Genomic DNA, 14,122 nt, shown 5'->3' with positions numbered 1-14,122 from the left:
GCAAGTATTCAATATTGGGATGTTTAGTGTGTAAAGCTTACCTATGTGCAGAGCATATTTCACTGAAATTAAAAAGCTAGAAACTTGTACATGTTTATATGCTCTTAGAAATGCATCAAGTGGTTCTCCTGCAGTCTCATTTACACTGACTTTGTGGCGAAACTAAATTTAAGCGTATGTTCCTTCGTATACATAACATTTTAAAATGTTCTGGACTTAGAATGCTAGAATAATAAAAGGGTGCGAAATCATAAAATTAGGTGGAACAACTTAGAATATTACTTGTATGAGCATGCTGCATACGCTTGCTTAAAGAGCAACAATCGCTGAACTATGATGTTCATCCCATTCTCAAATCACACTTCATTTTCTATTTAGAACTGTTTATGGTACTTATCTGCGATGCTGGATATGTACAAACTGTAGACAAAGTTATCTACATCAAGTATGTATTGGATCTAGAAATGGTTACTGGATTTGTGCTTTAAAGATTCTCGTGGACTGCTGTTCTGTTAGCTGGGTAATTTGTTATAATTTGATTTGCTGGTGTCCTTGATCTTTGCTGGATTAGATCTTACACTTTTGGCTAGTGGCCAGGTGGATCAGGATCTCTCTACATTGCATATTTAGAATATGCGATTGTCCTTTGCAAATCTCAATATCTTTGTAAAAAGTTGATGAGTTACCTTTTACAGAAGGTTTATCAACATAATACGTCCAAGAGAAACATTGACTGATGAAGGCTAAGAAAAAACCAAAGTTACACCATATCAGAGTGTATCGCATCATGCTAGGTGTACCGCACTTGCTAGGCACACTTTATCGTACCGATACAAAACCAGTACTTGGTATAGAGGGTGTAGGGTGTCGCTATATGAAATCGATGCTCTCTCTCTCTTGGTGCGGAACGATATGATTTTCCAACCGAATAAACAGGAGATAAAACTGACAATGCGCCAACATGGTACCCGTATGGGTACCAAATCGTTTTTGTGAACTCTAAAAAAACAATATAGATGTTCCTTCTTATCCTTGGAAAATCATCTTCTTCAGGGTCTAGAATATAGAGTCTATGTAGAAGCTACATTGTTTAAAATTTACAATTTTGCAATAGTCAAATGTTGAGTGGCAGATTTTGCTTGACATGGAAGGAACTATGTGGAGGTAAGGATTGAAGTCACTTGGCTGAATAGAGAAATAAAGGTAGACTTTTGCCATTGTCAACAAAAAGGGGCTGTTTGGAGCCTTGTAGGTGAAATTGCATTGCAACTCAAGTCATTTTGCAACTTAAGTTGCAGTAGTTGACTAATAAGAAAGCTCACTTCTTTTATTTGGCGGGGAGTTTCTGGAAACGACGGGCATCTCTGGTGGACCTTCCATCGAACATGTCGTAAGTGGACACCAGGTCGGAGCTCTCGATGTACATCGAGATGAGGGTGTTCTAGAAGAAGGGTTGTGGTGAGGGGCCTTTTTTTCCTCAAAAATTAAGATCCGTAGTTGAGATAGAACAGAAAGAAAGTCACCTTTTTTGTTAATTAGAATACATATCTAAGCGGCTGCAATTCGTCTTATGTAGGGGTGGCAATCGGATCGGGTCGGACATAAACGGGTCGGATCACATGTAGATCGGGTCAGAAAATTATAAACCTGAACTTGATCTGTTTATTAAACAGGTCAGGAATTACAACCTGAACCTGACATGTTTAATAAACAGGTAACCCGACCCAACCTGTTTAACATGTTTAATAAAGGTAACCTGTTTGCCCAACCCGACCCGACCTGTTTAGCCCAACCCATCCTGACCCGATCTATTTAACCTGTTTATCCAATCCGACCCGACCTGTTTAACCTGTTTTCCCAACCCGACCCGACTTGTTTAACCTGTTGTCTAAAACTATCAATAATTAAGGAAAAAATGGTTGCTTGGCGATCGCTAAAGCTAAAAAAAGGGTTGATTAACATTGACAAACTCAGGAGCTTTAAAATCAAACACGTAAAGCTGAGATAATGAAACGCATAGAAGTTCTGATGGTTCAGACAGTAACAACAGCATCAGGCTCATACCACAAAGCTGCAGATATGCTCATTCATATAATAACGGAACACAATTTTACTAATTGGAATCTGATGGTTTTCTAGTTGCAAAAATATGTTAGTACAAAATGTGATCACAGGAGTAAGGCAAAAGCCACCGAGCCACTCAATGTCAGAAGCACTGGAACATGCACAAGCTACCCACGAGTCAAATCAATATCAATGTGGGTGCTCCGTGCTCCTCATTTCCAATTCCAAAACAAAGTTGTTAGCGTCTTGGTCATAGAAGCTGCTTTGGAAAACAGGGCACTTCTCAGACTGCCTTATATTCTTTCTTCTAAGGCCCTTTCCATATGCAGCAATTAGAAGGGCCTCAGCCCGGCCTGCAGCAGTAAACAAACAAAAAATTATTCAGCTTATGAACTGTCTACATGATTATCCAAAGAGGTAGATGCATGGTTGGAAATAGCTAAGTGATTGCAATTAGCTTCTCTGCTATCATCCTGTTAAAAAGAAAAACAAAATGACATGTTTCAATGCTGTTTGGAAGGGAAATGGAAAGAAATAGAAGTAAAACAAGCATGTTTAAATATTCAGCAAAGTTCCATGGTGCAAGTTATCGCACAGCAAAATCTACACAAACAAGATGGGAATTGACTTTTCTAGGCAAGAGAATACTCTAATCAATATTCAGTATCTCTACATCACACTAGGTCAAGATACATCAAGGAGCAATCAGGAAATATGTAGGCTCATCCAGCCACCATTTCACTGTAGAGCCAACACACACTTCCTGAACTACTGCAGGCAGTGTGTGATGCAAATATTCCCAGTTAGAGGAGACAAAGTTGAAGATTTAATTGAACATCCTGAAGAAATGGAAGAAGAATTGATATAATTATAAAAAGTAATTAACTCACAGAAATATCTACTGCACAAATAGTTGTGTATGACATCATGTGACAATAGATATTTTCAGAATAAGGGCTAAGCACTATGTGTACACACACACATCCTCAGTTATATTGTCATTCAAATTATTATATGTTCTTCATATATCTTCTAAAATACACTGAACAGTCTCCATATTTTCTCTGGAAGGGCACAATGAAATATGAAGCATATAATAAAAATGGATCATACATCCAGAATCAACAGCATGACTCTGTGAAGACTGACATTGGGACTAAACAAATGCAAAACCATAGCTGTACCAATGACACAAAAAGAAGAAAATAATCTCTTAGTTTGATCACTCAATCCACTGCATGTTAGTTTGATAACAAATGCAAAACCATACCTGTATCATGTTAAAGAACCGTATAATCCACTACACTATTTTGCATTGTGCTAGACCAAGTTTGGATCTTGTCACCCAATTGACCGTGATTGAACAGACAAGACTCAACCAGACTAATTCTTAAAGGCATTAACACTTTCACTTCCAGATGCAGGTATGAACTGCCCGTCTGCCCCCCCAATCCCCATCAACTTTTGACCTCCGGCCAGATGCAAACAACCCTCTCGAATAAAAAGGAACAAAGCCCAGCAAACACTTCAAGAAGATGAAAGAAAACCACCATCAAACCGGATATTAAGCCAGGCTCTTTACTTGTTCAATCAAACACAATTATTGTTCTCCCTGATGATTTAGAACGCAAACCGATTGAGCTATGAATCTATGATGGAGAATTAATAACACGGTACATAATTTTAAAAGAAAAAAAACAAAACCAATCAATTTCTCAATATAAACCAAAAAAGAAAAAAAAACCCGTTTTCTTTTCAAGAAAGTCCTGCAAGAACATGGACACAGCAGAAAAAACTGAGGGAAAGAAAAGGGAGAGATCTTGGATTCTTGATGAACAAGGAAAAGTTATCAAAAAGCCCGCCTGTGGTAAGAAAAGTCGTTGACTTTCCAAGCGAAGGCGGCTTAGTTGCTGTTGGCTGCGCCACATCAAAAAACCCCAACTTTCAAGAACTCCATACCAGAAATCCACACAGAAAACATCAAGAATTAGATCTCAGATATCAAAAACCAAGAACAGAACCAAAACCTAAATGATCAAGATCGCCCTCCCTAACCAAAATCAAAAGGACCCACCAGAAAACACTTCGATCATCCACAAACGAGGAGAAAAAGAACAAAAAGGGAAAACGGGAAAAAAACATAAGAGCTATTACACGGAAGATGGACCTTTTTTACCTCGGTAGAGCAGAGGAACCGACCTCGCGTAGATGAATCTTTCTTACCCCGTCGAGCTGCCGCAGTTGCTGTCGATGGGGAGGCGGAAGTAGTCGACAAGGGGGAGGAGAGAGTGGAGTAGTCGACAAGTAGCACAAACCCTAACCCTAAGGAGAACTGGAGAAGTCACGGACGATGGAGTGTGGACCGTGGACTCGCGCTGAAATTGGGCCGAGGCGGTGATATCGGGCCGAGGCGGGGACTTGGGCCAGCCCGGGCTTTATCTTATGGATTGTGACCCTTATCTATCAGCCCAACAATTAAACAGGTTATACGGGTTAAACGGGTCGGACACCTAAAATCTGTATCCGACCCAATTAATAAACAAGTTAAACGGCTTAACCTGTTTACGACCCGAACCTGTTTAGGCCAAACCCAAACCTGTTTATGGCGGGTCGAACACGGGTCGGGTTGGCGGGTCGGGTCATATTTTGCCACCCCTAGTCTTATGGCCGTTTTAAGCGCAAGTTTATCTACCACAGGATAGCGCTATGTTGTAGACCAATGAGAAATCCAATTTACCGTGAAATTTGGGTTGCATGCATCCAAACAAGAGGGTTGGCCTACATGTATAACTTGAGCTGCATGTGGCTCCACGTACATGACTCCTAACAGCCATGAAGTTGAATCTGATTCAGAAAGTGGTTAATCTACTGGTATTGAAGCTAATTTGACAATTGATGAGAGATGGATTAGTAAAAATATGAAAGGCTACCGAATTCTGATGCAATGCTGGTATTCCTTACTTGGGCATTCTAGAATATTGTAAAAGATGCATTAAAGAAAAGATTTATGATTGGTTACCTATCTGCAGTTTTTTTTCTTACACTCCAGTTCTGTTCAATTTGTACAGAAGAAATGCTTTGTTGTTGAATAAAAAAAATCTTTAAAGCATTATCTCTAGATCATTCATTTGTTGGCTTGTTCTATTAGACTAGTGAACTGTCTTTGCGTGACAACATTTTTGGTGTTTATAAATTGGATATCATCTAGATCTTTTAGAAGTTCTGGGGCGTCAAGTTATGAGGATTTTCTATATCCTTTGCCTCCCATACTTGGGGATGTTAATTTGTGAATAATTTTTTTGGAGTGGTAGGTTTGATTTTGGAAATAGTATATTTTTTTTGATAATGGAAAATGCTTCAGCGTTGTCATACCCAAAGTCCACTGAACTGGTACCGAGATCCATACTGGTCGGCGGATGGGTCGGTACAGTACCGGTACCATACCGACACTGTATGCGTAGGCCTGCCGGTTCTGTATCGGCATGCCCAGTTTTTTTTGAGGTTTTCAAGTTCAATTAATTGCCAATCAATTTTTTAAATTTTTTTCAATGATTTTAAGTATAATTTGATGTTTTTTTGATTTTTTTGATATTTTTTGATATTTCTATGATTCAATTTAACCTAAATGATGCATCTTGTTTTAAAATGATACAAAATATAAAATTATTAGTGAGATGTTGCATGCTACAAGAAGCCACATGAAATATCCTCAAATCAAGTCGTAAAGTGAAAAATATAAAATAATACAATCAATTACATATATTTAAAATACAACATACATACCAATATTTAAAATTTCGTTGAGTGATGATGTCTCATAGATATCGGAATCATTAGCATATCGACCCACCCTCTAACCAAGCAACGTTGTAGTCTTATATGTTCATCCTATAAGAAACATGCTCTGGGTTATAAGCACTCTCGGATCTCTCGCTGAAACTTTGGCTTTGAGACATTCTCTAACTGATATACTGGTTGATAAAACGGCTGTGAAGGGCCTTATCTGAATAAACCGACAGCAAAATCCGAGCCGTAAGATGCTTCGGGTTGCGTAGGCTAGTAGCTACCCAAAGATGCCTCAGACACACTATATCCATATCGTATCCGTATGAGTCATAGGCTATCTGTGGCTGCGGGTCATAGGATCCAGTATACGACTCGGAACTTGATATGTCTATTGCCATGTGCAAGGTCATTTGCAGCTGCATCGTGTCCTCCTGAATGACGTCGAGAAGTCCGTCTCCTATATGCAATTGGATCTTCGTAGATTCTACTAGATCGTGCACCGTGATTTCTATTCTGTGTAACATGCATAAATTGGGACTCACCAGTGAATCGAAGACCACCTTGTGGCTGTCTCATAAATGATGGTCTCATGTCCTCCACTTTCTCTGGCCAATAGTCCATGACCACCATAACTGCTGCTTCTGGTCTTTGAATCTGAGTGAATTGGCTTCTCCTACACTCCATTGGGGCTGCAGGTGCCTTTTATTTTTTTTGGTGTGCCAGGCAGCTGCTTTTTTATCTTACATGCCACTCACTGCTTGCTTACCTTTCGTTCCACTCTCTGCCTGGCTATGTTGGGAGGATGTATTTCACTCTCCTGATCGAGTTGATCGGATAGTGTAGTGACCTTGTCTACGCATCTCTCGATCACATCTCTGAGAGGATGTCTCAGACAAAGAGTCATATAGTGACTGGCTCTCTTGTGGTTGTGGCTGATTAGCTGGAAGTATGCGTGGAATATTGCTCTCTGCTCATTGCTTTGCATTGACCCTAGCATTGCTAGCTACGAAACTGGCCGATCGTGGAGGCGATCCTCGCCCATCAATCTCCGACTCCTGATACTGGCCCACAAGCCATCCGATCATAGGATCATTCTTATTATCAACGAAAGTACTATGGATCGGATCTGTGTACTTTAGCTCTACTTCTTCCTGAATGTATTTCAGCCTCAACCTCAGATTGTAGTGAACATATACAAGGTCATTGAGGAGATTCTGTGTCAGACGGTTCCTCTGCTTGCTGTGGATGAGGGCAAAGGTAGACTAATTGCACTCACAACCACTCGAGGAGACCGCCTGGGAGAGAATTCGGATAACAAGCCGCTTAAGATTTTTCGTAGATAAACCAAAATAAATTTATTATTCAGCTGCAAAAACATTGAAGAAAATTATGCCCCTAAATACGCTTCTGATTTTACATTTTTTAATTTTATTTTTTATATATTTTTATTTTTTAATCCAAAAATGTATTTTTAATTTTTTAAAAATTATATATAATCCAAAACAAGGCCAAAAAAAATAAAAATAGAGAATAAGATTGGAAAGAGGAAGCACACCTTATTTAGGCTTGGAGCTTCCTTCATTTGCGCTGAATCGGTATTGTTTCGCAAATTGGTGGGAAGGAGTTGTTTAGGCATCTTAAGCCTAACCGAAGCAGAGAAGGTGTTGGATTCCCAACACCTTTTAACAAAAGAAGCAAAGGAGGAGGGGGCCCGGTTCCAAACCGGGTAGTTCATACCGAGTTCGAACGGAACCAACCGGTTCCGAACGGTTTCGGCTAGTTCCAGGCCGCTTCAGTCCGGTTTGGGCCTTTTCTGGCTAGTTCCAGTCGGTTTGGAACCCGTACCGGCTGGTTCGGGGCTGGAACCATTTTTAATGGGCGAACCGACCTGATTCCCCATTGGGTCGGCTCGGTACGGGTCGAACCGGGCGGTTCGGCCTACCTTGGTCATACTTTTAGCAATTTACATGTGGTCCTTACAGCTTTTGAGGTTGGATCTTGCCTATTGAAATTAATTTTCCATGAGATGCCAGGTAAGTGGACTTGAGTGATGGTCTGTTTTCAGACTGCCACTGTTATTTCCAACTGCCACTGTCTTGCCTGTTCTATTCCATGTTAGGATTTTCAGAAGATATTTGGGCAGAAAGATTTACTACAGCAAGGATAAACTGTTTCTTCTATATGCTTTTCCTCTTCTGCCAAGTTGCAGCTGCCTGAAGCAGCATATTTGTTTTTGGGTGTGTCTTGTACGTCTGTTACCTGTAATTATTTTTTCTTTTCCTAATTATGTGATCATTTTTTTTTCCTTGTTCCATTCCTTGGCCTTGGCATGTTCCCCTTGCTGGGGTCTCCAACTCTTATTATGAGGTATCTTGTAATGAGATCATTTTTTGGTTAAGAGGGTGTAATACATTGATGATGTATCTAGGAAGTTGGTCCTAATAGTGAAAGTTAAAGCATCCTCCATGTTCTGGACGGACATCGATCAGCATAGGGGCGCATCTAGGATTTGGTTTCTGTTACTTCTTTTGTGCAGTCATTGCACTGATAAAAGAACAAAATGCTCCAATTACTAGCAACCTGTGCAATATATGCTAGGGTTCAGTTTGGTCTCCCCATTTGGTCAACTAACATCACACCATATGTTCTAGGCTAAGATATCTGTGCATAGTCTACTAGTATATTTGGAGGAAAATTTATTCTTGTAATTCTCTTGTATATTATTGTAGTTTTGAACCTTTTTCTGTGGAGTGTTTAAGAATTGTAGTCCTTTGTTGTCTTTAATTTTTCTTATCTGTTTACAAGCTAGTATCAATTTTTTCCAGTGTTACCTGGACACTCGATTTCAGCTCCAAAAAAAGCAATTAGTTTTGGATATGTATTGTAGTTGGATATATATCGGATACTTGGATAAGTATGAAGCTCTTTGGTAACAACTTTTAAAGATCGGAAGAGAGTTTTATCCTCTAATTTGATATTAGGAGTAATTAGTTCTTTTTCAAGATTGGTCAAGGGTGTAGGTGTTTAAACAACTTCACAATGAATAAAAAATGTATATATATTAAAAGATCTTAACAAACAATATTTTTTAATATTTTCTTTTTAATGTTTAAACACATAACGTTTAAAGGTATAAATATATAAGTTAATTAAATATATGTGTTAGCATATCTTTGTATCTCCCTCTTCCCTCCATCTGCATCAAATACTTGGATACGTGTCCAAACCTGTTCCTGTATCCATGTCCATGTAACACTGGTTTTTCTCCCTTGAGTATCTAAAGTTTTTGAATACCATATGGAAACACATTGTTTTTTCAAATCTGAAATCTCATCGTGATATTTTCTTAACAGTTTAGAGGGAATCTTGATATTGAAGTGCCTTTTTGGGCTGCTGAATGATATGGATGGTGCTGCAATTTCTTCTGATAAAAAGTCAAATGATGTGCTTGATTTGATACAAAAATTAGAGCAGAGTATTAGCGAGGATGAGAATTTAACTACTACAATCGGGGAGACCGGTTTGCATCAGGTATGATTTATGGTTTCTTTTCTTGTGTGTTTTAATTATTTGAGTTTGATAGCTAAAGTGTGTTGATTTTACAGGTTAAGGAGTCTTTAGATTCCTTGTTGTTTCTGCTGCAGAGCCCCGCTGGTTCATCATCCATGTCAGAAGGCATTGTTCTAAGTGAAGGTTCTCATTCCTCCATTGATGTTGTTCAATCCATTGTTTTGACATCCCTGTTGATGCCATCTTTGACCATGTTGTCCGCAGACAGTGAAGATGCATTATCCCTTTCAAATGTTTGGAAGTTGAACGAAGATGAAAAAGCTGGCAATCAATACTTGCTTGAAGGATTTGCAGAGAAGTTTGTGTGGGAGTGTCCTGATTCTTCTCTTGACAGACGATTGGTGCCAGCTTTATCTGCACGGAGGAAACTGGCATCAGTAGAGGGCCCTGGCAGACGCGCACGGGACAATACAGGGTCTGAAGCTATTGGATCAAATGTGCTTTCTCGAGTGTTGGTTGTAACCAATGTTGCTTCTGGCCCTACTCGTAGAGATACCTTTCGTCAGCGAAAGCCTAACACAAGCAGACCGCCTTCCATGCATGTTGATGATTATGTTGCCAGAGAGAGAAATATTGATGGTGCAAGTAGTGGATCAAATATTGTTAGTTCTTCTCAGCGTGGGACATCTACGAGTGGAAGGCCTCCATCAATTCATGTGGATGAGTTTATGGCCAGGCAAAGGGAGCGCCAAAATCCCATGGCTGTTGCAGTTGGAGATGGATCACAAATTAAGAATTCAGCCCTTGGAAATGACAATGTTCCTGTTAAGTTGGATAAACCTCAGCACTTAAAGACTAATCTTGACGACGATCAAGAGATAGATATTGTCTTTGATGATGAAACAGAATCTGATGAGAGACTGCCATTCCCTCAACCTGACAATAATTTGCAGACTCCTCTCATCATTGGGGAAAGTTCTCCGGGTTCAATAGTTGAGGAGACTGAAGGAGATGTAAATGAAAATTCTCGATTTTCTCAAATAGGTACACCACCAGCATCTGAAGATGGAGGTTCGCACTCAGATATTCCTTTGAGACGGTCTATTTTTCAGTCTGAAATATCGGTGGCTCAACAAATTTCTTCAGAGAAAAACATGAGATTGACCGCAGCAGACAAGACATCCTTCCGCGAGCAATCTGAAGAGTCAGAATATGTTTCTCCCATTGCAGGATCAAAGGGTTTTGATGCACATTCCTCAGCAAACCTTACTAGTTTTCCTTCACACTTCGTTGGTGTTTGTTCTGTCTCATCATCTGTTCAACCGTTGCTACCATCTACTCTTTATCATAGGAACAGCCCACAGAAAACTGCTGATGGTTGTTTAACTGGTGGATCTCAAGGGTATGGTGAACAGAAGCTTCCCAACAGCCAGCTACCTTTGCCTCCAATGCCCCCTTCAGCTATCTCTTCTGTGCTGTCTCAAACTGCTGAACCAGTGCAAAGCCACTCTTCGCCTTACATGAACATTGTCCGAGATGTACAACCACCACTTCCTTCAGGATATCCACTACAAGCATTTGATGTCAATGGCCCTAATACAGTTAGAGCTCTCAATGTAAGAGATAAAAGCCCTTCTTGTGGAGTTTTTCTATTTTGTTTCCTTGAGTCATGTCATCTGCATATTTTTCAGAAGTGGTTAATTTCTTTCTTCGAATTGCAGCTTCAGTCAGAGAATTATTTATCCACCGGCAACTGTTCTTCAATTGCCCAGCCTGTTCTGGAGCCAAAGCTCTCATGGAATTCGGTTTCAGGCAGTAGGTTACATATGGAGACCTTTACTTCTAGTACCTCTGCACATCCAACACCTCCGCTTCCCCCTCTGCCACCACCATTTTCCACTCCAATTACCCATTGCCCTACAACTATTTCTGGATCACAGGCTTCACTGTATAATCAGGGAAGTGTTGCAGCCCATCTCACTCCACCTTTGACTCCTATAAATGACACAAGTTTAGGAATTTTTTCTACACCAGGAACAAGCATAGCTTCTTATTCACCACCGGCATTTACACCAACTTTGCTGATGAGTAGGCCGGCTTCTGTACCTGGAACATTGTTTAGCCCACCTACCCTGCAACACGGACAGAACTCATCGATTCTTTCACAGCCTGTCCCTAGTTCTCAGACTAGTGTTCAATCAATGCATCCCCGACCACCACCACCACCTCCTCCGCAGCTACCACGTCCTCCTCAGCCTCAACACACTGGACCTCCCATACAGGTCTCACAACCACATTCTAAACAAGTTATGCCAATTCAACAAAGCTCTATCCAAATACAGGTTAATCCCTTGCAGATTCCACAGCAGCTCCATATTCCCCAGTTACAATTTTATTATGAAACCCAACAGCAGGAGTCCCTTTTGCAACCTCTGCAGCCGATGCTTGAGCAAGCTCAACTGCAAAATCCAAATCTTCAAGTAGATAGTGCACCTCAGCAGCAAGAAGAGTCGGTAATGACTTTGCAGCAGTACTTTTCTTCACCTGAAGCCATTCAGGTTTGTCTTGTATATAGTTTGCTGACTTTAATGTATGAAATATATTCTGCAATTCATTTTATGTTGACTGACATCTTTTTTTCTTCAAATTCTCTTGGGTTTGTTTTTGACAGACTCTCTTAAGTGATCGAGATAAGCTATGTCAACTTTTGGAACAGCATCCAAAATTAATGCAGATGCTTCAGGTTTGACGCAATAAGTTATGATACTTTGATGCAATAGATGACAAAAATATCCTCTGGGTGTTTCAGAAAAAATTGCATGTTTACATTCACGCGGAGAATTAAAAGAATTTAGTTCCTAACGGAATTTTCCACAGAGAAGCTAATTAGTAAGACTACTACAGACTGGTCCCAAGAGTTTTAAGGATAAGTAGGGCTTAATGTGTTAAAGAGTGAGCTGGTGTTGGTGAAATGGGATATATTGGATTTAACAGGTTGGTATAATTAGAAGCTAGGAAGGCCGTACTGCCCCAAACTCTTTAACATCTAAAGGGTGAAAATTTTGCAGATTTCAACTTACATCCAGGCCAGAGTCAGGTAAAGGGTCTTCTCCCCTTCCCTATTATTTTTGTTTTTCTCATCCGAAAATCGGCAAAAAATTAAAGAGAGAGAGTTGAGATGCAGTTATGTTGGAGAGAGTTGAGGAGCTTGTTCACTCATTTGGAGATCAGTGAGCTCTTGGGTGGCTGGCTGGCTTGATCGTTCCATGATACAAGGGAGGGTGATAGTTCGAGTGACGTATCTGGTGGCCAGAGAAATAGCAGTGGACATGGCAAGACAATATATAACTCAGCTTAGGGTCTTCGATTCACCAATGAGACTCAATTCTGCCATGCCACATAGGATAGGGATCATGGTGCACGACCTGGTAGAGCCTGCGAGGATATTATTACATAAAAGAAATGGCCCTCTTATGGTAGAGCTCGTGATACCCTAGACGTATTTGGATTCAAGTCGTATACTGAATCCTATTTTACATAGTTAGGTTATGACCCACATCGATATGGTTCGTCTGAGGTGTCGTATTCGATGCATTCTATCCCTGCTACAGGAAGAAATTTTGGCTAGGCTAACCCTGTTACTAAGCGTATATCTCAGAGGTGTATTTGCTAAAAGAAATTATATTGGGATGGACTAATAGGTGGCTTGGAAGATGATCAGAGACGGGGAGAGAGTCATGATCTGTTAAATGACAAATGGCCTGAGGGAGCTTGTGTCATAATAGTAGACAAATTTGCCTACCGTGATGGTTTAGATCATTTCTTCCTAAGAGATTTATAGCGACTATAATGTGTCATTTTGAAAGTTGAGCATGCATCTGCCTGTTCATTTGCTTGCATGAAATGATATGTTCTTTATGTCAACATCCATTCAAGGATTAATTTTGATGTTCCCTTGCCAGTCATGTTTCCCTTCATTTTCTGTTGTTGTTCAGGAGCGTTTGGGCCAGCAATAGTTGCCGGAGGAAGAGGTGTAGGAATTATCAAATCTTTGTACTTGGACGTAAGAAATTTTGATGTCGACAACTTTTCGTGGCCACCATCATAGGCCGATTTTGCTGGCTCCGTTGGTTGGGGCCAATCCGCTATATAGAGAAGGCATCACAGCATATTGCAGCCTTCCAAGTAGTTGCTTCTCATTCCACCTTGTGTTTCATTTGTGCATTAGTCTGTATAATATCTGAATATTGTATTAATCAAAATGTTTTTTTCCTACTCTTGGTTGGAATTTCCTTTGGTCAAGTTTTAAGATACATTTTGTGTTTAGAACCTATCACTCATGGGTGTCATCTTGATTGGAACACGATCTCTGAGTCTGTATAGTCCAGGCAGGGTCCTGTCTTTTACGGAGAACGATGATTTCTTTCTTAATCGGTCAAGTCTACCTTTGCAATCCTGTTAGTTCTGTATTTGCTTGTAACATGGTTGTGCAAAGCAGTTGGGGCATTATTTATATAATGATAACAATACATACTTGATTTAAAATAATAAAAATATGTCCGTAATAGTAAGAAATTAAAGCTTCATTTATATTACAATATGCATGATATGGAAAGGCTAAATTTGGTTTAATCTTATTGTATAGTAGTTTCAATGGATATATAATTGTTGAACAATAAGATGTTGCAAAAATTCTTATTTATTACTGGCCAACTTAGATGCTGTTGGAGAAAACAGGAATCCTGATTTATAAGAGAAGGAT

At 39.9% G+C, this 14,122-nt stretch overlaps 1 protein-coding gene across 2 annotated transcripts in view; it reads left to right on the top strand.

The window, feature by feature from the left end:
- LOC103707792 (protein virilizer homolog) overlaps nt 1-13,816 on the top strand; it is a 53,599-nt gene extending 39,783 nt beyond the window's left edge. The window contains exons 25-31 of one of the 2 annotated variants that reach the window (XM_039129543.1): nt 9,204-9,381; nt 9,456-9,543; nt 9,625-10,976; nt 11,082-11,642; nt 11,718-11,918; nt 12,032-12,103; nt 13,356-13,816. In XM_039129543.1, coding sequence (XP_038985471.1) covers nt 9,204-9,381; nt 9,456-9,543; nt 9,625-10,976; nt 11,082-11,642; nt 11,718-11,918; nt 12,032-12,103; nt 13,356-13,376 — 2,473 coding nt within the window. In that variant the 3' untranslated portion in view covers nt 13,377-13,816. Of the gene's footprint in view, nt 1-9,203; nt 9,382-9,455; nt 9,544-9,624; nt 10,977-11,081; nt 11,919-12,031; nt 12,104-13,355 lie in introns of both variants that reach the window. The other variant, XM_039129542.1, reaches the window with a different exon arrangement.
- The last annotated feature ends 306 nt before the right edge of the window (nt 13,817-14,122 follow it).

The sequence above is a fragment of the Phoenix dactylifera genome, chromosome 8 (genome assembly GCF_009389715.1).
Source record: "Phoenix dactylifera cultivar Barhee BC4 chromosome 8, palm_55x_up_171113_PBpolish2nd_filt_p, whole genome shotgun sequence".
Taxonomy (NCBI): domain Eukaryota; kingdom Viridiplantae; phylum Streptophyta; class Magnoliopsida; order Arecales; family Arecaceae; genus Phoenix; species Phoenix dactylifera.
The sequence above is the reverse complement of the archived record's forward strand: the minus strand, read 5'-3'. Positions and strand labels throughout refer to the sequence as shown.